This window comes from Asterias rubens, chromosome 13 (genome assembly GCF_902459465.1).
Source record: "Asterias rubens chromosome 13, eAstRub1.3, whole genome shotgun sequence".
NCBI lineage: Eukaryota > Metazoa > Echinodermata > Asteroidea > Forcipulatida > Asteriidae > Asterias > Asterias rubens.
This window is the reverse complement of record NC_047074.1, coordinates 3,681,649-3,706,043: the sequence shown is the minus strand read 5'-3', so window position 1 is coordinate 3,706,043 and position 24,395 is coordinate 3,681,649. Positions and strand designations below refer to the sequence as shown.

Below are 24,395 nucleotides of genomic sequence, written 5' to 3'. Positions count from 1 at the left end.
TCCTCTTGTGTTTTTAAAAGTACATGCACCATTTGGCCAGCATCCAATGTGGGTACGTATAGATTGTTCACACAAAATGTAAATGACAGATAAAACAGGACGTCAACATATTTACAACAGGGTGTCCTTAATCCCTGTGGCTAAGCGCAGAATTTCGTGGTAGCAGAGCCATGAGTATGACAATGGACCCTGATCAAAACAAAACATAAAGTTAATTTCATTAGAAAACAAAATAACCCAGGCCTATAGGCTTCAGTCATTGGTGAATAAGAAGCCCTCTGAAATTAAAATGTATTGTTTTTGACCAGGACTTAGGGGTTCAATAAAATTCAAGACATGCTCACCTTGTACACTTGTCCGTAGGTTCCATTGCCGACAACTTCCATTAAATCGAAGATCCCAGCTGGATCCTAGAATTGTAAAAAATAATAAACAACAATTCTTAATTATAAACCGTATTTTGTTTTGGTTTTTTTACCTGAAATTTTATCATAAAACAAGCCAAATAAGTCTTGATTAACCCATGCACTACAGTCCCGCTCTCCTAAGGCTAGGCATTCCTACTCCAAGTACATACACCTCCATGGTCAAAGTAGTAAGAGCAATGAAATGGAAGGATTTTGGCTGCACTCTAGCTAAACTGGCACAAAGTCAGTCTGTAAAACAGATCATTAAAATGGAAAATGGCCCAATGATCGACCCCTTTTTTACGTCTACTCCCAACATAACAGTAAACATTTTAATCAATGTTTGTCATAATTTTATAAATGAATGTACGACAAATTTAATTGTCCTTATGACATTTGATGAGATTGTTAAGAATAATAATTTTGTTTACACTTATAGCTATTTTAAAATGCACAGTTGATCAAATTACACTAAGAGATTTTCCTTGTATGAATAGCAAATGCTACACGTCCTAAAAATATAATTTAAGAGCAACTAATTAGCATTCAATAAGTTCAGGATATCGCTATGCAAATTTGCTGGATGAAATCATTCCTTGAAATGTACCCAGGCCTGGAAGTCTTAAATGTCTACGCAAGTAGAACAACCCAAGTGAGAAGCTAATTTTTGTTACATGGAGAGAGAGTATGGTTTTAAAGTGATTTTACACACCGTCTTAGGTTAGGATTTGCTTTTGAGTGAATAAAATGTCCATTTTCTGGTTTAAATAAACAAACCATAAATTTAGGTGAACATTTCATTGGTTAAATGAGGGATTTTGTGAATGGATTCCAGGCCAGTAAGGTGAATGTTTATTTTAATTAAGGCAATCAAAATAAGCAATGGGGATTTGGGGGTCTTCTTGGCTTTGACACTTTTTCACAGGAACCTATTTTTCTCAAGGGTTAGATTTAGGAGAAAACTGGTATTTAAACTCTGTACTCAAAGCGTAACAATAAAAGAATAAAACAAATTTTCAATAAAAAAGTACAAGTTTGTATTTTGTTTTATTAATGGTATTTTTCAATTTGTCATAAATAGTTTGTTGAATCTCTCTCTCAAATGAAACTTGAATGATCCTGTACACAAAGTTTTTCACTCATTTTTACAAAAAGGGATATCATTGAGGTAAATTAGATACTAAATTATTTCATATCGAACGAAAAAGTGGTGGAGCCATACGGAAACTTTTCCAAGACACATTTTGTAGTGAAATATCTAGACCACGTTTCATAAATAACCAACAAATGATTAACGTTGGATATTGATGTGATGTAATACTAACAATACATAATCATTATAAATGTGTCAACTTTTGTGTATTCATAATTTTTTGCCAAGACCATAGTGCAGGCTACTCCTAGAACTATGAGGTTTGTTCCACTATCGATAGCGAAACGAACTTCATTTAGTCATAGTTCTAGGACTTGCTAGTAGTAAGTGCGGGCCTACTGATTTAGCCTAGATGTCCAAATAATGGCCATCAATTCATGGATAACTATTTAATTACGTACATGATCTTCAACACAAAGGCCCTTTACTCACTGCTCAGTTTACCCTTTCAATTCATTGAATAAATAAGACAGCAGTGTAGAGTACCCACAATCTGAGCATGCAGATAGAAGTGAGTTGAAAACATGAAAAACATTTCAACCAAACCGACCGAGTGAAGAAAGTGAAAAAAATGACTACAAAAAAGTACAATCAAACAAAATAACTTCAAACACATTACACGTCATGTTAAATAAACACTCACCCTTAAACTTGACAGATCGATGTCATCTAAACTTCGCATTGAGGCCATGATGACGACGGAAACTGATAAATCCTGTAAATACTTGAAACGATTGTCAAGTCCAGTTCATTGCCTTTTGTGTACACCGAAGATTTCACTGCGATTTGGTAAGCACTGTCTGTGCCGTACACTTTGATGCGACGACCGTAGATTTTACCTTCAGACGTGGGACGATTGTGCTCGCTAAAAATCCATCAACACCGAAATTACCGACAACAGACAAATGTGTGTTCAACTACAAAAGCGGAACAGCTTTTTGAGGGTGACTAACCACCCACTTCCGTTGAAGAATTGCAATCGTTTTTGAGTGATTCACATGGAATTCCTCACGAACTATCGGAAACCATTGTGTTTAATGCATAGTAAATTGCTACAGATGTAAATATTGATGGTATTGTGCAAATGGTACCCGGCGATCTGACGTCATATTAAGAGGGAGTGTGCGGGAGGGACAGACGGAGGACCAGTTGAGGCGGGTCGGACCTCGGGGAAAAAACAATAATATCAAAAGAGGGCGGTAAACAGATCACTCACGAAATTTCGAACGAAACAAGATTGTTTTGCTTTGGAAACAGCCATTATTTAGTGTTTGTTTGTTGCAGTTCAGGTTGATGTAATAAAAAAGTAATAATAATATCATACAATTTTTTTAAATTACCGGCAAATGTCTTTTGATGTGAACGAATGCATTATTTTGTTTTAATTTAAGATTTCTGTCTTGAAATAAAACTAAAACAAAAGAATTTAAACATAATTTTGTGTTTTATTGAGTCTTTCGACTATGTTTCATGAACCATAAAATCCTGAAATGTAAAGATAAAACATTAGATTCTAAAAAAGTGTTGGTATACATGTGTAACAAGAAACAAGGTGTTGTGTGAAAAGAAAAGCATGTAAAAATGGCAACAAAACTGACTTGAATTTTCAATAGTGGAAGAGTTTGTACAACTTTTTTCCCCATAAATTCAGTGTCTATAATGCAATGGTTTATATATTTTCTACAAACACAAAATTGTGATTCATCCTGATTTGTTTTCTTTTTTAAACGGCCTCCTCCATTTCCCCATATAGCCGTCCATTCCTCACCACCATTGCCAGAAATGTGTTTGATACTAGAACTTATAAAGGCTGTAAATTGGTCAGTTCTGTAAAATATAGAAGACTTTTTTGTAACTGGAGATGGCAAATTGTTCTTGTGAGAATGTTAATAAAGATGAGCCAGATATGTTGGGCATTCCATGTCTTTGGATTGCTTACACAAAGAAATAATACTGCGATTTTATTAGGCCTAAACTTTAACACCTCTATATAAACAGAATTGCATGCATTGAAGCTTAGCAGAAACTTTGTTTTGTCTTCAGCATAACGTGTCAAAAGTTCTAGTTCTAAACATTGTCTTAATAGTAGGTAGGCCTAGTTTTACTGTTTTGCATTATTCTGAACCATACTCACTAGTTCAATTCTACTCACATAATAAAGGTTTAGATCATTTATTTGTGAGGGAAAAAATCCCATTGATAGGCCTAAGCAAAATTTCATCACTTTCCTATTTTCTGCATGGTGTAAAACCCATTATGGGGAAGTTATCTTATTTGAGGGCCTATGCACTTGGTTTCCGTCCAATTCTGATTAAAATTAATTGTTTTACCTATAAACCTACTTCAAGGAAAACATGGTATGTAAATTTTGGGGAAAAAATAGTCATTAGGCCTAATTCAAATGAAGTATAGACTTATCATCTACTGGAATAAAAAACCTTATCTTATTTATTGTATTAGTCTATTTCTTCATTTCAATTGTGAATGACAGTTAAATTTAGGCCTACTTCATATCACTTTGAAAAAGGGAGTCACTATTATTGTGCCCGAACTTCAAATTAATATTGTAACCTGGAACGTGGGGTTAGACTCATCATACTTCAATAATTAAAAAGAAGTGTATTATTTTTTGGTGTTGCACAATATGTCATCTCATTTTTAGACCCTCATTTTTTCTGTATTGGTCCCCTGAATAACAATTAAATGTAGGCCTACTTCAAGGAAAAAGGCATGGTATTTAAAAAATAGACATTAGCCTAGTTCTAAATCATATTAGAAGAAAGGTACAATGGTGCGTATCATCTATGGGAAAATAATCTTATTTTAAGTCTTTGTTTATTTTATTATTATTTTTTTAACAGTAAAAATGGAGACCTACATCAAGGAAATGGGCAAAAAATATTTGGGGGAAAAGTCAATAAGCCTAATTTAAAAACATGTTAACAAGAAATACGTGTTACACTTGTCATCTATTGGAAAATAATCTAGCTTCAAGCATTTTTTTTATTTTTATTTTTTTAATACAAAATAAAAGCTAATTACCATGAACCTAAAAGCTAATAACCATGTCTCCCTGCATAATGAACTTATGAAGTAGTGTTACCTTGAATCAACTAAAAAAAAATTGTTTTTTAGAGGTAGGCCTAAATCTGAGTAAATAGCTATGTATTAGTTACATGGATGTACAGGCCTGCATCATTTTGAGTCTTGAATAAAAGTGGTTTAATGCAGAAACAATGGGAAATAATTTCTATGGTGGTATTAATTTTAAAAAGCAAAACAATCTAATTACCTTTGAGTGTAATGGTGAGAGTCGTCATCATATCCTCAGCAACTTGGTGGTAGAACTGTCCATTTTTTGTTTTTATACTTACAATTTGTTTAAATAATTGATTTCAAAATTCATCACTGTCAATTTATTTTGATTTGAAAATCTCTTCTATTTAAATAAAAGACAAACTTGACAAATCAAAGAACTTTATGGACACCCCCTCCCTTATACCCTCATCGAAGCATAAACAAAAGTGTGTTGTGTCTATAGAGGGCGCTAATCAATCTGAGTGAAAAGTCAAAACCACAATAGGATAGGTAAAAATGATTATAAGGGGAAAAACAGAACTGCTTTATGCAGTTACCTTCTTTTCACCAAGTGTAATACAGTATGATTATTATGAAGTAATGCACCACAAGGTAAATTGACTGATTCTAAACTATAGGCCTACACAGTAGGCTACAGGGAGATAAAAATGATGATGGGGGAAAACAACTGCTTTATGCAGATCCTCTTTTTCTTCAAAAGTTAGTACAAAATATCCACCAAAGTGTAATACAGTATGATTATTATCAAGTTATAAACCACAAGGTAAATTGATTGATTCTAAACAATACACAGACAAGATTTTTATATTTTCCACACTGTTGTCATTTACAATTAATGATAAATTTATCCTACATCGACGTACTTCAAATCTTGATTTTGAGCAATAACTTGAGACCGTTTATGTCCTCTTGAAGGATCAGTTGTGTCCATGTCCATGGGAATAGAGAGATTTCTTTTATATTCTTGAGTCGAGACTGTGTGTCGAGACTGTATTTCCATAGCAGTCCTTGCTGGCATTGGCAATTAACCTTAATGTGTAGTAAAGAGTACATAAGCTGTCCTTGGCTATTTCTTGAGTCATTTTCATGCAAGAGTTTTGGCAGGCAATCTTGTTTCACTGACTTCTCTTAATTGTTCTCTGCTGAACATGAACATATTTTGTTTAGTGTTTGATGGTCCGAATGTATTTCTGCTGTGTTATATTGTTTAGTGTATGTATGTTTTTTTTGTACTGTATTCAATTTCTTTAACCTTATTAATTTTGTTAATTAGTCTCAAGTTACCTTTTCATATTCATTCATTGTACCTTCACCCTGGGGTGACCATGGTTGTGAAAGTACAATACTCATTGCTACTCATCCGCCATTTTATACCAAAGTTGTTAAGAAGTTTAGAAGTTGAACAAGTAATGTAGTTTATAGGGAAGGTTCAATGGAGATGGTGGTGTTGTTGTCCAAACAGAAGCCAGTTCCACATACAACAAAAATTGTGCTCTAAGGAAGGGACAACTCAAAGTTGATCAAGATGATCACATAGGAGAAGAAAGTGTTGGTGCTTGTGTGGGGGTGGGGGGGGGGGACACCCACAAGTTTTTATAACAATAAGGAGAAAGTAATAGGGATGGCCCTTACTTACAAGGGTGCTTTGAAAATACTTGTATTGGAAGGTAAAGGTATATCGCACACTATTTCCATCACTTCATTTATCATCCATCCTTCAAAATTGGTAACAATTATTGATTAAGTTAACTAACATGTAACTGTTGTATTTAAATATTGTTGACATGTTTTGTTTTGTTTGACTGAGTGTTCATTGTTTGTGAATGTTGCATTGTGTTTTGTTTTGTGTCAGTCACTGTCCTTAAAGTTTATTGTTTCTTGCTCTCTCTTGGCACAAGTCAGTGATAATGTTTTTCCTGATCCACATAAACATTTTCCATCGTATAATTATTGTCATGTGCTGGCACAACAGCACGCTTGATACATATTCCTCCTATGTGATGCACTTTTTCATGAAGCAGTTGAGTACATGTGTTGACTTTCAATACTGATCCTTCTCTTTTTCCATAGACATTTCCAGAAACTTTTGGTGGCACATCTTGATAAACTTGATGATGGTTTTTCCTCGTTGGGGACTTGTCACAACTGCCTTGAGTTTGTTTTGTTCACATCGACTTTTCAGAGTGTTTTAAAGGATGGTCTCTTTCATGTCCACTACCAAATATTAAATAAGTAACACATTTAATACATCCATACATTATTCATATTTTAATACAATGATAAAGTACTGCTATTTTGTTCAAAAGGCAAATCACTAACACTCACAGTTCATCATAAATTAATGCAAAGAGTTACAGTCTTAGAGTCCAAAATTATCAGACATTATTCGTCGGCATAGAAAACTCATCATTGTGTTTCAAAGATTCACATGTTCCAAAGAATTTGGCACAATCCCTGTCACTCTTGTTACTGTGCAGTGTCAATAAATCTCGAAGGTGGCTTCTTGGTCCGGATTTCCTATTCCAAAGAAAATAACTTGAAGTCTTTGATTGCCTTGGCATGGCTCAATATGAAGCCAATGTCAAATGGAGAAGTAGTCCTCGAAAATGGTCAAATCGAAGAAGTCTCAGTCCCTAAGTTTGTGCTTTGAATTTGTCTGTTTATTTGTAGGTATGTATGACTGTATTGTTTTTGTTCAAGATGTTGATGTTTGAAGATTGTTACGTGATGTTTTTTATTTTAACCTACATTTTTTTAAACCATTACTGGGTTTTAAACGATTACTGAGTTTCTAAAAGTAGTAATCCCCTATCATCACTTTCATTCAGCAATTCATCAATCATTTTAAACATTCATTCACATCTCAAAATCACTTGTATAGTGATTTTTACACCAGGTGAGGATGGTCTTTGGCAAATACCAAAAGTGTATCCTGCCAAAAGGGATGGCACAAGGTTATACAAAGTGGGACTTTTTGGATGAATGAGGGGTTTTTAAGATTGGCTTAAATACTGAGGACTACGAATTCCTCAAATAAGCCAATGGAAAGAAAGAAAAAGGAAACTAACAAGTTAATTTAAAAAAAAAACACTATCACCATGGTTACAAATGGATGATCAAGATTAAACCGACATTACAATAGTTGGAGAAGTTGGAGTTTTGGCCAACACTGAGAAAAAGTCAGTTGAGCAAAAGGATGTCTTCAGCCGACATCTTCTCGGGAAACTCTGATGGTCGTCTTCCACGCATCCCGATCCAGCATCAGCGTCCTAAGCTCAGTTGTTTCCTGTTGTGTTGCATTCTTCTAATTCAGCTGATTTACGAATGTTATTCTCTTCCTGCCCTTGCTCCTGTTTCCATCGATGGGTTCCCAGAGAACTAGGAGGCTCACAGCTAGCTCTGGATGGCGGACACAGTGGCCAGCAATCCTCATCCTGAGAAATAAGAAATTCTCATTTGAGCCACAGAAGACAGAAAGGCTGAGATTGGTTGTAAAAATATCTCCATGAGGTTCAACATGTTATGTTACATGTGAACCGTATAAAAAGTTGCCTTATGTACATTTTAAGGTAAAGTTCGCTATGTGAATCTTAAGACATTTGCCAACATTGAGGACTAAAACTTCCTGTAAAGGAAGGCAAACAGCAATGAGGGTAAGAAATCCCAAGGGAGACTAAGAAAGTGACAGATAAGACAAAAGGGTAAACCAATTCACCACAACTTCTATGGTTTTCAAACCAGATGTACAGTTTACTAAACATAAACAATGACGATTAAGAAAAATTATGGCCTTAACTTTAGCCTTCGAGGGCAAGACCTTACATAACATAGTAAAGATGGGTCCATATATAGGCCTTACAAGATGGGTCCATAATACCGGTAGGCCTTAATACATGGTAAAGATGGATCCATATGTCTTAAATAAATAGGTTCATACGCCTTTACAAGTTAAAATTCGGTCCATAGGTCTTAATACAAGTACAAATGGGTCCATTATAAGTCTTACAAGATAGGCCAATAGTGGGCCCTACAAATTAGTAATCTATTCAATACAGTAAAAATGGGTCCATGGGATTTAAAATGGGTCCAAAGGCCTTAATACAGGTACAGATTGGTCAAGAAGATGGGTCCATGTATGCCTTAAAACAGTAAATATGGGTCCATATAGGCAAGTAAGAATGGTCCATGGGCATTATAACAAGTCGATTTTGCTGGGTCCGTTTTAAAGCCTAAAATACATAGTAGAGATGGGTTCATATGCCTTGGGTCCATATTATAGACCTTATAGTAGGCCTATAGTAAAGATGGGTCCATGCCTTACAAATTGGGTCCTTATAGGCCTTCACGGGTGAAGAAAGGTCCACATGCCTTAAAAAATGGGTCCAAATTTTTTATAAATAGCACTATTAAAATGGGTCCATGTGCCTAAAAGGATTGGACCAGTGACTTAATACAAAGTACAGATGGGTCCATATGCCTTAAAATGAGTCAATATAGTCATTAGTACAACAAGACAAGATAGTATGTCAGTAGGCCTTCAAAGATGGGTCCATATGCCTTGATGGGTCCCTTATTAGGCCAATTCCACATACACCACCAGCCCACCAGTTCAAAATTGATCAAGATGACCAGCTGTGGAGAAGAAAGTGAGATGGCCACCAGTTGAAACAGAAGAAAATGGGATACATGACCCACCAGAACAGAAGAAAGTGGGTGGTGGGGGGGGGGGGGGGGATGACCCACATTCTATGAGGAGAACTTAAGAGGAAAGGCCAATTACTTTCCTCAGTGCATGCTCAAACACTTGGTATTGGAAGGTAACCAATACCCCCACACTATCTAAATCACTTCATTCTTCATCCTTCCTTTAAAATTTGTTACACTAATTGACATTAATTAAACAATTAATTAAAATTAATGTAATTGTTGCAATTTAATGATGTTGACATGTTTTGTGTGTTTTTGTTTGACTGAGTGTCCATTGTTTGTGAATGTTGCATTGTGTTTTGTTTTGTAGCAGTCACTGTTCTCTCTTTCAAGCTTATTGTTTCTTGCTCTTGGCACGTCCAAGTCAGTGATAATGTTTTTCCTGACTTCTTTATTCATTTATTGTCAATTAATCCACAGAAGCCTTTTCCACTGTAATATTGTCATGCTGGCACAAATGCACTCTTAGCTTGATGATTCCCTACAACACCTTTGTTTATGAAGCGGTTGACAATCTGACATGTGTAGGCTTTCAATACTGATGATCGAATGCCTTTTTTCCATAGACATTTCCATAGACACATTTTTTCCATAGACATTTCCAAAGACACATTTTTTTCCATAGACACATTTCATTTGCTGGCACATATCTTGATAAAGTTGGCTGTTCCTCCTCAGGTGATCCAATTGTAAAAAATGTCTTGAGTGTGTTCAGTTCACTTAGACTTTCCATTAATTCTGACTTATCACTGTCACATTGTCAGCATACTGGCACAAATATTGACATCTCGAAGTTTTTCATCCTAACATTTCATTATATTATATTAAAAGTTGTTTGTCCCATGGAAAGCATCTTGCCTTGAATAAGTTGTAAAGAATTGTGTCTTCCACTTCAATGAGTTCACCAAATTATTATATTATTAGCTCAATATTTCAATACATCCATTCATATTTTAATACAATGATAAAGTACTGATATTTTTCATTAGTGAAAGGCACAACAAAAATCAGATCACTAATACTCAAATGATTATGAAAACAGCTAACACATTGTTTTTACAGTCCAAAATCAGCAGCACTGTTCTTGCATGGGCAGGAGAACTCAGTTCTAGTGTTAAATCCATGCTACAGTATTGTAGATTCACAATGTTCCAAAGAATCATATTGGCAGTGATTGTTAGTGAGCAGTGCATTCAATTCTCGGAGGTGGCTTCTAATTGGATTTCCAATTCCTGAGAAATATATTGGAAGTCTTTAACTGCCTTGGCATGGCTGATTATGAAGACAATGTCATTTGATGAAGTAGTCTTTGAAAATGTTCGAATCGAAGAGTCCCTAAGAAATGGTGCTTTGGATGGTCTGTTTATTTGTAGGTATGTATGACTGTATTGTTTTTGTTCAAGTTGTTTATTATGTTTCATGATTGTTACGAGATGTTTTTTATTGTTAACCTAGATTAATTAAGTTTAAATCTTGTAAGTCCTCCATCATCACTTTCATCCATCAATTCATCTATCATTTTAAACATTCACTCACATCCTTTTCGAAATTCTTACAGCAATTTTTAAACAAAGTGGGGATACTGATCTTTGGCAATTACCAAAAGTATATATACCAAGCCAGTGATGGCAAAAGGGATGGCATAAAACCTGCCTCCTTTTGAGGAAATGGTTCATGATATTGGCTGAAACACTGAGGACTAAAATTCCTCAAAATAAGCCAATGGAAAGAAAAACAAGGATGAAAACTAATGCCAAGTAAATTTTCCAGGCATAACAATCATCACGGTTAAAAATACATGAATTGTTTAGTTATTGTGAAGGAACTGGGGTTCGGACCCACACTGACAATTAAGAAGTTCTCAAGTGAGCCTTGTGAATTTCTAAAAACAGGGCACAGTGTGTGGATGCTAGTACATTTGCCAACATTGAGGAGTAAGAATTCCTCATACTAACGACCAAGGTAATCTACCAACGGCGCTGAGGATATGAATGCCCAGGTAGCCAAAGAAATTGACAGATATTAGTGAAGCTAGGCAAAAAACAATTACAATGCCACCACAACTCCCATGTTTTAAACAAGATGTACAGTACACATTATTACATTATTACACTATTACACCATAACAATCCAAGAATATAAAAAAACATGGACTTAACTTTTAAGGTAGTAAACATGGGTCCATAGGCCTTTTAAAAAAATACATGAGTCCGTAAGCCTCATACATAGATGGTCCATAGGTGTTAAAACATAAGAATGGGTCAAATCAGTTATCTTAGGAGGTGTATTAAGGTTGTGGCCATTAATCCTGATGCAGATATGAGGATTAAGAATTCCTCAGAGGAGTCAATATACATGTGTAGGCAGAGAGATCAGCATATACATGACACAAGGATTAAAACCTACAACCCATCAACCATGATTTATCAGTCCTAACACAAATGGATTTTATTTCTATGACCCTACTTCAACTAACCTGATGGAAAACACAAGATTTAAAAAAACAAATGTAGCTCTAATTAGGAGGATATTAACTGTATTGACCAACAATTATGAGGATTAAGGATTCCTCGTGAGCCAATAGCAGGAAGAGATCAGATACACACGGTACTAAGATTCAAACCTACAACTCATCAATCAACCATAATTTCTCAGAACCCTAAAGATTAAAACATGCAACTCATTAACCAATGACTTCTCAGAACCCTAACACAAATGAAATAATATCTATATGACATTACTAATTTGTAAACACATCTTACAGGGAGATCACAAATTTTAATATGGCAACAGCTCCATCTATTAAGAGGGGATTAATTGTGTTGATCAATTTTGAGGATTAAGAATTCCTCAGAAATAAGCCAATTTTATAGGCAGGAAGAGATCAGATAAATACTAAGATAAAAACTTACAACTCTTCAACAATGATTTCTCAGAACCCTAACACTGTACACAAGTGAGATTATCTCTTGACCTTACTAATAATTAAAATTTTATAATTAATGATTTTAAACACACCTTTTAGGGATACACATGACAATAGCTCTATCTATTGAGAGGCTATTTGTATTGACCAATTTTGAGGATTAAGGATTCCTCAGATGAGCCAATAGCAGGGAGAGATCAGATCACTTGATACAAAAATTAAAACCTACAACTCATGAACCATGAATTCTCAACAAAATGTGAGATTATATCTCTATGACCATAGTCCGATTTAACTGATAGAGACCACAACGATTTTAAACACCAACAGCTCTAATTAAGAGGTTGACCAATTAATGAGGATTGAGGATTCCTCAGACGAGCCAATAAGCCTATACAAGGATTAAAATATTCAACTCATCAACAATGATGACCATAATAATTTAAATTTAATTGTTAATGAATAGTAAACACATCTTCTAAGGAGACCACAAAGTTTAACATGACAACAGCTCCATGAAGAGAAGGATTGGTATTGACCAATTATGAGGATTAAGAATTCCTCAGGATGAGCAAGTAGCAGGAAAAGATCAGATGCAAAGATTAAAACCTACAGCTAATCAACTGAATGAATAGAATTAAATAAAGATTAAATAAAACCTACAACTCATGAACCATGATTTCTTAAAACCCTAACACAGGATGAGCTTATATCTCTATGACATTACTAACTTTAAGACATCACCTAAAAGTTTTTAAACACGGCACATGTCTTAATAAGATTATATTATTTGTGTTGACTTGTTATGAAGATTAAGAATTCCTCAGATGAGCCAATGTAAGCAGGAAGAGCTTAGAATCACTTGATATTCATTTCAAGTTTAAAAGAATCCTAACACAAGTGAGATTATACATCTCTATGACCTTTCAAATTAATTGAGTAGAATATAAAGCAAATTTTTAAAGCAAGACAAGTACTCAAAAAAAATAATATAATCTACCCAGTAGAAACATGTTCACAAACTAAAATAAAACATTCAATTAAATTGTGTTTGTGTTATCCATACAGCAGACTTTACCTGCTATTAGTAAACACATCTTCTGTGAGACCACCAAGGGCATGACAGCAGCTCCACTATAAGTGGAGATTATTTGTATTGACCAATTTTTATGAGGATTAAGGGTTCCTCAATAAGTCCAGTAGAAATTAAGAGACAAGACAGAGTACAAAATACTACAGTTAGTGTTACCACAACACATTCACTTGTCATTATCATAAGGGACTGGCATACAGCCAATACACAGGATAATAGCCTCATTATGCCAACAGAAACAACCAACATAATAATTAGAATCTTTCCACACAAGTGTACATCTCTCAGGTGTTTAAACTCATGCATACTTCCATTCACTCAAACAGTTTCACTTCATCCATCAGGTTTATCATTCCTGTGAAACAAAACTGTAAAAAATACACTAGGCCTAAATTGTGTATTAACTGTTGTAAAAACTTTAAGGTATTGAAGGTATTTTACAATTATTAATTTCAAACCTTTGTATTTTGTTTAAAATTTGTTGAGCAGTTTTATGTCTGTTGATTGTTTTGGTTCTGCAATGTTGGATGTTCTGTACTTGTTGTTGATGTTTGTTTTGGATGTTTCCACCATTTCATTCTCCAATGACCATTTCAAACTGTAAAGTTTCTGTTTTTCATTTTTATTTTATTTATTAGTTTAATTCAGTTATGTTCAGTTCAGTTTAATTCCACTCAATCAGTGGAATGTTGAGAAGAATTAGAGGAGGAACAACAAGCAGGTGGAATATTTCTTAGTGTCCTCTTTTCAGTCTTTAAAATCCTCCTGCCTCTTGAAGATTGAATGATGTACTTTTCCATATAATCGCTCATGTTGCTGAAGAGATGCTTCCACACATTCTGGGGTCATGACCTCTACTCAGTGTCAATGAGTCAGGTGTTTCGCACAATAGTTCAAGTTATACAATTATCCATTGAAGTGGGCATCCACGGGTCTGTTTTTAAATTGGATTAACGTAGTCGTAGGCTATTTACATGTCTAGACCACTAATGCTTGGTATCATAACACATTTTTTTCTACAAACACAAGCTAGCGAGGTTTCCTCGTACCGCATACAGTGTATCGCTATAGGCGGCTGGGCGGTACAGTGGCTAAAATAATGGTTAAAAATGCAGTTTGGTGAAATATATTGAAGGGACCAAAAACCGCAAAGGCGGGGGCCGGGAAACGGTGTGTGCCCAGTCACCATAGCACAAGCTAAACAAAATTCTCAGTAGTGATGTTCCCTTTGCATTTTTACTAATACTAGGCATACATACCCTATCCCAAATTCGTCCAGTTCTCTTGGGCATTTTGTAGTTCACTCGCAGTTTACAACGCTTTGAAAACTCACCGAAATAATTATCCGCTGTGTTTATTACGAGCCTGTGTACGCCCGTTATTGGTTAACATTGCACGGTGAGCTTGGTCCCGTTAGGAGAGATGACTTGCCTTCAGTGAGAAATTTCCCAGAGACATTTTCCTCCGCTGAGATGAAAAAGACACCAGCTCCATCAGCAAACTATTCCCGGTCAATGTATAAGAAAAACAAAAAGACAAACAACCTGAGAGAAGGAAATTCATGTGAAAAAATTCTCACAGAAATGTCAATGATTCAGTTCTACATTAAAATTTCACTGCTACTAAAAAAGCGCAAAGTCACTTTTGCATTTTTTTCTTCCAGAGGCGGTTCACTAGATTTTTATCCTTCCGCAGTCACTGAAAATGTCTTCAAATTTCACCTTTTATCCAATAAAACTTATATAATGCTTGTAAAATATTCTGAATATGGCTTAAGGAGGATATATTTGATGATTGTTTGAATTGTTACTTCGAAATAAAATAAAAACTACTTACCTTGGTGCGAAGGGATACTGACCCCTTTACAACCTACGAGGAAAGTGGTGAATGTCGTCTGTTAAAATTTTAGCGGAGCCGTTTAAGGGTTTGTCATTGGTCAACAGTTGTTACAAACCTTCTCCTGATTGGCTGCTTCAGAATGCGTTATGCAAATATCCTCGATCGGGATCGTCACATGCTGAAACTATGGCTGGTTAACTGGTTTCCTTGTATTTTAAAAGTTAGCTACTAAGTTAGTAATAGTATTAGTAGCTGGTGTAGTTTGGTAACCCGTGATGTGTATCAATGACTGTGATATCCCAGCCTACTGTGCGCTTTCGCTTGTTTGCTTTGTGTTGAAGTTTTCTGTGGTGTTTTTCACGGTTATGATTTTGGATAGGCCATACTTTTTATAGGCAAACTGGCCGCCCAATAATAGGGTAAGACTATAGCGACCTTACTTTTAGGGTCCAAAATATAGAACGATGTGTGGCAGTTGCTAAAAGAGTAAGCCCCCGGGCAAAACTTTGTGAAAAAAACAATTATTCGATCGGTTAGGCATGATCGTTCGAAAAATAATTTTTCACAAAGTTTTGTAGGAAATAACCTTGTATTTCAAAGTGTCAGCTATCCGTTTACATTAACGTTTACATTAAAATGTACACGGGACGCGACATTATGACTATATGAGGATAATGGGTGCATGCTTGAACGAAAACACCGCTTTTGATGTACATTCGATCTCAGAAAAAAAGTTTGTTGTTTTCATTTCCGTGTTTTGAAAAAAGTTTCATATCACCACTGGGTGGCGCTATTTAGGTTGACCGTCGAGTGTAAAAAAGTTACCGTGATGGCATGGTGTTTGTGCAGCTATCGGTATGCACACACGGTATTCACGTTTCGGCTGTTTGCGTTGTTAAGAACGCGCTGTGGATGGGGGACAAATTAATGAGCAGTGCAAGTCCGTCGATCAATTTTCTGTTAGAAATCTCAGAAGTTCAGTGATTGTTGACTCGTGGATGGCTGACAGTCGGGAGTGAAGACAGCTCAAGCTTGCTTCCCTTGTAGGTGGAGGTGATCAGGACAGAGGTGATCAGGGTGGTGATCATGATCGAAAGTTACTGCACTTGACTTTTGCTGATATAATGGAAAAGTGGTAAGTAAGTTTTTTATTGTATTGGTCAATCACCAGGATCACATTGAAGAAGGAAGGTTGTCATGTATATACTACAAAAAGGTAGGCATTTGAACTGTTGTGGTCTAGCAGTGTCACTGTTCCACTTGTTTTGTTCAGCATGAAAACGGGCAATGGCCTGATTCTAAATCTAACCCCGACGACTGTGTCTTGTGCATGGGAATGGTACACGACTAGTCTAGTCCCGTATTCCTCTTTTCGACATTATGACATAATCGGTCATGACCGATTATAATGTCAAATTTTGATAAACATAATAAAAGGAATACATGCAGCGCCCCAGTTACTGGGTTTAGTCTAGTACTAGCTAGTAGTGCACGACCATTTACCATTCCCAACATTTAAATGCAATGACTGTGCTCAGCCACATTGCATTTAATTTTAAATGTCAGTTCCCCCATCTGCCCATCAAATCGATCATTATGGTGTCCATGTTTTGTATATTTTGTTCCCTAATAATAATGTTATTAGATAGACAACGCCATTTTCGATGATTGCAATGTAAGTAGGCCTGCTGTTTAGGGGGGGCTGACTCCTTGTTTCGAAATTTGTTATTCTCGGTCGTACTACTGACTGTAAAATAGTGTGACCGATAAGAAAAAAGGAGTACAGTGCCCCAGTAACTGGGTCAACTTAGTCAAATACGAAATAGTAGAATGTTTGTATGGCAGCCAGGTGTTTCGAGCAACGTGATGCAATGGACATGGTTTGTGAAAAGAATGTATTATTTTTTTGGGGGGTGCTGTAGTGTAAAGAAAAACTTGTTGTTGACTTCAGTGGTCGTACATTAAATACACGTGTAGGCTACATGTAGCACGACCACAGATCAACATATTTTTAAAGGAGTACAAAGCCCACGTTCAAATTACTACATGGTACGACCCAAGGTCCCTAGGACTGCACTACTCCTGCTGTTCCGTAAACAAGACAGTAATGGCCTTACCCATACATCGATCGTGTGTAGCACTGTATACCCAAAACTTTCCCAAGTTCTGTGAGGAAACTAACAGGCAGACTTACTCTGTGTATAAAACCAAAATGAATATCCGCGATGTAAATTTAACATTCATAATTATTGCAGTACCCGCTGCCAAAATATAGGATTCAAACTGCCTACTTGCTAGTCTAGTAAGTATGACACTGCTCTAGAATTGCAAAGGTTGGGAGACTTGTGGGTTGCATCTTTCTAAGTAATGTGCCTACTGTGGGTTTTTTTCTTTCACAGAACGTGGGAGGTGTACGGGTAAAACAAATATATTCTATCCCTTATGCAAATTTAACAAAAAGGCACGGGACACCTTTGGTAATTGTCAAAGAACAGTCTTCTTGCACTCATTATGTTTCTCAACAATACACATGAAATAACAATGTAAAAATTTTAACTCAATTGGTTGCAAAGTTGCGAGAATATTGGAAGAAAAGAGCACCCTTTTCGCACAAGTTGTGTGCTTTAAGATGCTTGAATTCGAGACCTCAACCGTGGTCTCGAACTCATTTCAAATATTTTTGTGAGAAATTACTTCTCAAAAACTTTGTTACTTCAGAGGGAGTCGTGTTTCACAATGTTACTGTCAACAGCTGCGGCAGCTCTCCATTGCTTGTTACCAAGAAAGTCTTTATGCTAACAATTACTTTGAGTAATACCAATATTGTCCAGTGCCGTTAAACAGTAATTTTTGTTGTTGTAGATTAGCCTCAGAAAAAAGGGCCAATCCTACTTGATCTCACCTCCATCAGCCATGCAGTAGGGGCCTACAAACGAAACTGCATTTTTAATTACATTTTGTTCATTGTCTGCAAACCCTTTATTTATATTAAGGTGATAATTGGGGCTCAAAATTTATCACTGCAATTACCTATATTTCTGAAAGTTTGCATACTCAGCGCCTTTCTTGTTTGGTCTTTAGATACGTGCGCTATATTTATAGACCTCGATATTTTTATTATTATTAGTTGTTTTTGTAAGTCAAAAGACTGAGAAATATGACCTTGGCTTTTACTAGGTGTCAATGCAATTTGAATTTAATAAAGTCTGTGTCATACTCAACTGTGGGCTGTCAAATAATTGGGCCATTCGTTAGTGATCGGATAATAACAGCCCCACCAAGCATCATTTCACACAAAAACGAAGTCCTTTCAAATTACATTGATTAAATTTATGTCTCTTCATGGATAAATTATATGAGATAAGATTGAACTCAGCAAATTTGTTTTTATGTTTCGTCTGTTACATAAATGTTGGAGATGTGGTTCATATTACCGGTACATGTAGTGTACCTTCTGCAAAATTCTTTGCAATAAGAAAGATCCAATTTGTTTAAAGTGCATAATAAGCTTGGGCGATACCACAATATTATCAAATATCGCGCTACTAATTTTGAAACGATGTTGATATCGGATTGATTTGGTTTCAATCGAAATATCGATATATCGCGATATCGATTAAGTATCGCGATTCCTAGCCGAGACATCTTGCACCCCATAGGTTTGGAGTAACCCAGAAGAATTTATAGTCATTAGAACACCTCTATGTCTGTCTTTTCTACAACTTTCACTGGGAGTTTGAAGACTGACGATGTCAAATTTAGTTAATCATGATTATATTGAATATCGTGATAGGTATTGCAAACGATATATTGTGAATAAAATAAATCGATACTACTTGATACTACATCTTAAAGTCAATAACAGAAGCAACGAAGGCCATTGCCTCCTTGAATGGAGCATTGCTTTTTTTGTACAAATTAATAACGACCAACAATGTGTGAGTATCGTCACACAATTTTGTGCAGATCGGTCCGATATTCCAGCTTGTGTACAGGAAGAACATTGTAAAAGGCTCATTTCCATGGTGATTGGTTTCTTTGAAAGTTGACCGCCAATGTTTACATATAATAGGCCTAGATACCACCAGTGAAAACAAAAGGCTCCGCATGTCAAGGCTCCGCATGTCAAGGCGTTACGGTTTCTCTTGCGATATTCCACCATGCTGGTTAGGCCAAATAGAAATAAAAACATGTTCAGCGTCCCTGTCCGCTTGCTTTTAAGAGACAGCCTCCCTTTTTTTTAATGACATTTTTATTTCCGACAAAAAAAACGAAAAAAATTTGACGAAAAAAAAAAAAAATTGCCTAGCTGTTTTGTGTGTTACAAAAATGTGTCAGGCAGCCATTAAAAAATAAGAAGGGAAAAAAGCCCATCCTCCTTCCTTTTTCAAAAAAGGAGGACGCTAAACATGTTTTTGTTTTATTTGGCCTTACTCCTGTCGCTGTTGATGCAGGCAATTGAACCGAATGAAAAATGATCAAACTCTTGAGGTATATTTGATCATTCAAGGATACCTAGCCCAACTGTGATCTGTATGTTTTTGAATTTAGTACTGTGTGCTGTTCCTATGGCAACCGGTGGCATCGATGCACATAAGATTGTAATTGGACAAATAAATTTTATCATGATGTTGACGTTCGTAAATGTTTGAACTTTGAAACAAGGAATTCCTAGTGTAACTTAGAAATTCTGAGTTCTAGTCGTTCCGAAAAGTATCGGTTTATATTACATTCACGTTGATAAACAATGACTGATAATACAGTTAATGTTACATGTTTTAAAAGGCACTGAACACTATTGGTAATTACTCAAAAAAGGCACTGAACACCATTGGTAATTACTCAAAATAGTTTTTAGCAATAAGACTCACTTGGTACTGAGAGCTGATATTGGAGAGCTTTATTGATTAAAATATTGTGAGACACGACTCCTCAGAAGTAAATTCATTTTTGAGAAAGAGGTCATTTCTCGCTCTTAATAAAAATTTAAAGTAAGTGTGTGAAAATACTGGTCTTTGACAAATTACCAAAGGTGTCCAGTGCTATCAAAAGGCAAAACTGGCTTCTTTTCAAAAGGGCAAAGTGCCCCCCCCCCCCATAATTTATCACCCAATGATCATGACGCATTGTACTGCCAAGAACTAATGACTAAGCAATTAACCAGTAAATCATGTTGAATTGTATCCAGGATAAAGAATATTAGTTTGGTTTTACCCTTACACTGATGTGTGTTTAGCTCTGTGTAGTACTTTCCTGAGTTCTGCTCTAGAATTGCAAAGGTCGTGGGTTTGAATTATCTGTAAAATGCCTGTGATTTTTGTTCAGAGTTAACTCAAATATTTTTCTACTGGATTGAACTTGATGATTGTGTAGGCTTTCAGGATGGCACAATCCCTATCAGTGAATTTTTCAAAATGGAAACTTATGTTAAAGTTTTTAGACCTTGCTTTCTACTTTAGCAAAAACAAACTGTTATTTTGTGTTTTATCCTCACTCTGAAAACTCCTAGTTCAGAATTGACACGGATTCACGGTACCAGGGGCCATGACTCAATTCTGGTCAGGCTGACCCCAAAACTGGTCAGCAAGTGGGATTTTTACAAGCGTCTTTCTGACCCTTTTTTTTTTTTTTTTTGCAAAATTATATGACGCTCTGCAAGGTAGAGCATCTAGGAACCAAGAGCTTCTCTAGCCCTTAAGCGGGCCCGGACCCAAAGCCATAGTAAGTGTCTTTACACGCAGCAGCTGTCAATTGTCTTTGGAAAAAACCAGCACCCCTTGGCAAAAATGAGTTCTCGCGGGCTTTACCTGTCCACTTTGAAACCTTTAAAAAAAATTTTGATCCTGGCTGCTCAGCCCAACTGGGGCCAATTTCAGAAGCAAAGAATCAGCACTTTTGGAGGCAGAGAATTCCACGCTTACCTCAAGCATATTTCTCGAGTTAGTAGGGAATGTTTGCCTGTGCATGTGTGCACTCCACGTTACTACATTGTAGGTATTCTTCACTTACACAGCAAACGCAGAAATTTAGCGCTGAATTGTACAGTAAGAGGGGAATGGTGTCAGATTGTCCCTGAGGTTGTTGGCTACTAATTAATTTTTGCTTTTCCAGGAGTCCTCGGCTTCACAATTGAAATGTATGAAAGGAAATGAAATGAAGCGAATCTTCTCATTAATATTTGTCAAGAAGAATGAAGAACAGCTTTTAGTTTGATTAGCACAAAAGTGTAGGGGTGTGGCTACAGGCAGTGAAGTGAATAACGACAAATTAAAAGGAATAACTCGGATAAAACAACCCCATACCACTCAGGCTTTGGTGGTATTGGAAACACAGAGGCGGCACTGGAACAGCTTACTACACAACTCCAAACATAAATTACTTGTAGACAATCGACTCACAACCTGTAATGTTCAAAATTACATTTTTGGGGAATACTGAGATAGCACAGCGACTGCCAGCAAAGACTCCAGACAACTGAAAGACTTAAACTAAAGGACTGCAAACTGTGTCTGAATAATTTTGACTTTAAGTCTACCTTAGAGAAACGGAACAAATCGTGCAAAATAAAATCTTGAGCACCCTTTAAGCTCATGAGGCGAATTTGAGAATAAACAGGGAAAATTTGGATTTTAACTACAGACGTAACATTTTAACGCATATGTACTGACGAGTTATTTCGACATCTAGAGGGGATAAGGCTTTCTTTATATCGCAATGGATATCATTAGTTCTACTGCAGTCAAACAACGCACAGTGATGCATCTCTTCACTGCGATCGTCTTCATGTTACTGGGAAAAGTCACTGCTTTTCAAAGTCGTGGCGTCTGTCCTACAGGATGGCAAATATGGGAAATGTCTTGCTACAAGAGCTTATCCCCTTTAAAGACCAACTGGCAAGAAGCTTTGGAAAGCTGCCATGACCTTGGGGCAAACCTTTTGACACCTAACTCAACAGAAGAACTTGATTTCATATGGAGTACTTTTTGGGCGTCGGCACCAAATGGGGTGTGGATTGGCTGTACGGACGAAGAGGGTAACAAGTTGTTGGAATGTAATGAAGAGGCCCAATACATAAGTTACTCGTACAGGTATGTTGGTGGATGGGATAGTTATTCTTATACGTATCGTTACCTTGATGAAAAGGGAAACTGCCCAGTCATATCTAATGAGTATCCTTTGTGGAACAGCTCAAATTGCAACGAGGAGAAATATGTGATGTGTGAACGCCCAGTAGAAAATATGACCCAGACCGCAACTTGCTCTATCGTCGCTACCAATCGCTGTCAGTGTCTGCCTGACCACACCTTCAAGACTCTCATCATACGGGGGAAATTGCAGTGTTGTCTGGCTTGCCACAAGGACCAGCTTTGCCGCTCATTCAACTTGAGAGGAAACCAATGTGAGCTAATCAGTAGCACCGATGATGAGGATCTGTTGAGTGCAGCTTTGAGCTGCAACCACTACAGTTTGAAATGAACACCAACTGCCGAACTGTTGCTGATGTTGGCTGGACAACTACAGTTTGAAATGAACACCAACTGCCGAACTGTTGCTAATGTTGGCATGACAACACTTAAGTTTTTGAAACGGACACATGTATTAACTAATGTTTTTGAATTCAGAAAGGAAAGAGCTGTTGGACGGTTTTCATGGCTATGGCCTTTGATTACAAGGTTTAGATATTGATACTTTTTACATTTAGGCTATTTTTTCTTTCTTTAAAGATCAATGGATCAATGTTGTGAAAATTGTCTATTTAGCACAATATTAATCAAATTTGTTGCAATAATTATGTAATTATTATTGTTAAATTTCAATGAATCGACCTGTAGGCCTATTTTTGTTGGGAAAAATAGTGCACCCTCAGTATTCATTGGAGTGATGCAAACTATTGGATGTACATATTCTAAAAAATATAAAAATGTTGGCACGACTGCACGAATGAAAAACATTCATTATTTGTTTGATATAACATATCTTGGTAATTTTGATTTGATACAACTTTCAAAACAAACAAAGCGTATGATCCTTTGTGACATTACACCCATTCCCTTTTCCCCAGCTTAATTGGAGCTAACTGTGACTAAGTGTTCTGTACTGGCTAGTACTGCGTATTTTGAGACACGCGGACGCTGTCAAGTAGTATGCGCCCATAGATATAGAATAGAACAACTAGATCGGCCGCGCGTACATACGCGGGTTCTGGCATGGGGGCCGCCATGACCTATCTCCCATGTTCATTTTCTGTGCATTGCCGTCAGCACGCGACTTTTTGCCGTCAGCACATGACATTTAGCGCGTCAAAGGCCTATCTCCCGTGTTCATTTTCGCGCGTAACCTTACGAACGTGAAATTTTTACCGCCTCCATGGCGAACCAAAACTTGTTCTACACAGGCAATGGCGCGTATCGTGTACGCGCGGCCGATCTAGTTATTATCATTCTATATCTATGTATGCGCCTTGCAATAGAACAAATCTGATGGAGCCAAAAATTCACAGTAAATGGAACGAAAAATGCACAGTGAATGACGTAGCGTGCAATGGGACGTTTTGCTATCATGGGAAGGACAATCCTCAAATAAAATGTAAAGGATCTGCTTTGTTGGTATGAATTAAATAATAGTGGATAACCAGTCCTTTGACCTTCATGCTGTTTATATTAGTTGGATGTGCTTGTGTTATGTGTATGATGTATTCTGAGAAATAAATACATGTAAACACCATGAGATTTATCTTAGTATTATTTAAGATGTTAACATGTGGACACTGACGGGTGTTCGTCCTCTAATGAGAAAAGGTTCTTATCCTTCTTTTTCTGAACCCCCCCCCCCTTCCCAGGATGTTCAACTGTTGTAGCTTTTACTTGGCCTAAAACGATTTGTGCACTAAACAACTGGGTCCAATCTCATGAAAGTAATTGTTGAGCAAACATTTTTGCTGGACAGTTTTAAGTAAGCATTTTAAGAAACCCAGGTTGAACCAATGTGTGCAATGTAATAATAATAATAAAACTATAAAGCGCTGTACAAAGACCAGTGTGCTACCAAAGGGAGGTAAACAAATGGGAAAACCCCCACAAAAACAATCTCAAATAATAAACCACAAGGGAAACTGTCTGGGTAAATTTGAAATTATTTAGGGTTGAAGACAGCAAAGTTGAGTAGAGCGAG

General features: G+C 36.5%; 2 protein-coding genes across 8 annotated transcripts in view; one reads left to right on the top strand and one right to left on the bottom strand.

Moving 5' to 3' along the window:
* The window catches only part of LOC117298305 (mitogen-activated protein kinase kinase kinase kinase 4-like), a 61,098-nt gene extending 58,478 nt beyond the window's left edge, over nt 1–2,620 (bottom strand). For all 6 annotated transcript variants that reach the window (XM_033781456.1, XM_033781458.1, XM_033781460.1 and 3 more), the window contains exons 1-2: nt 2,204–2,620; nt 345–410 (exon numbers count right to left, since the gene is read on the bottom strand). In XM_033781456.1, the coding sequence (XP_033637347.1) occupies nt 345–410; nt 2,204–2,251 (114 nt within the window). In that variant the 5' untranslated portion in view covers nt 2,252–2,620. The remainder of the gene's footprint in view (nt 1–344; nt 411–2,203) is intronic.
* Nucleotides 2,621–16,088: 13,468 nt separating this feature from the next.
* The window catches only part of LOC117298815, a 41,666-nt gene continuing 33,359 nt past the window's right edge, over nt 16,089–24,395 (top strand). For both annotated transcript variants that reach the window (XM_033782151.1, XM_033782150.1), the window contains exon 1: nt 16,089–16,359. The gene's annotated coding sequence lies outside the window, so the exon portion shown is untranslated. The remainder of the gene's footprint in view (nt 16,360–24,395) is intronic.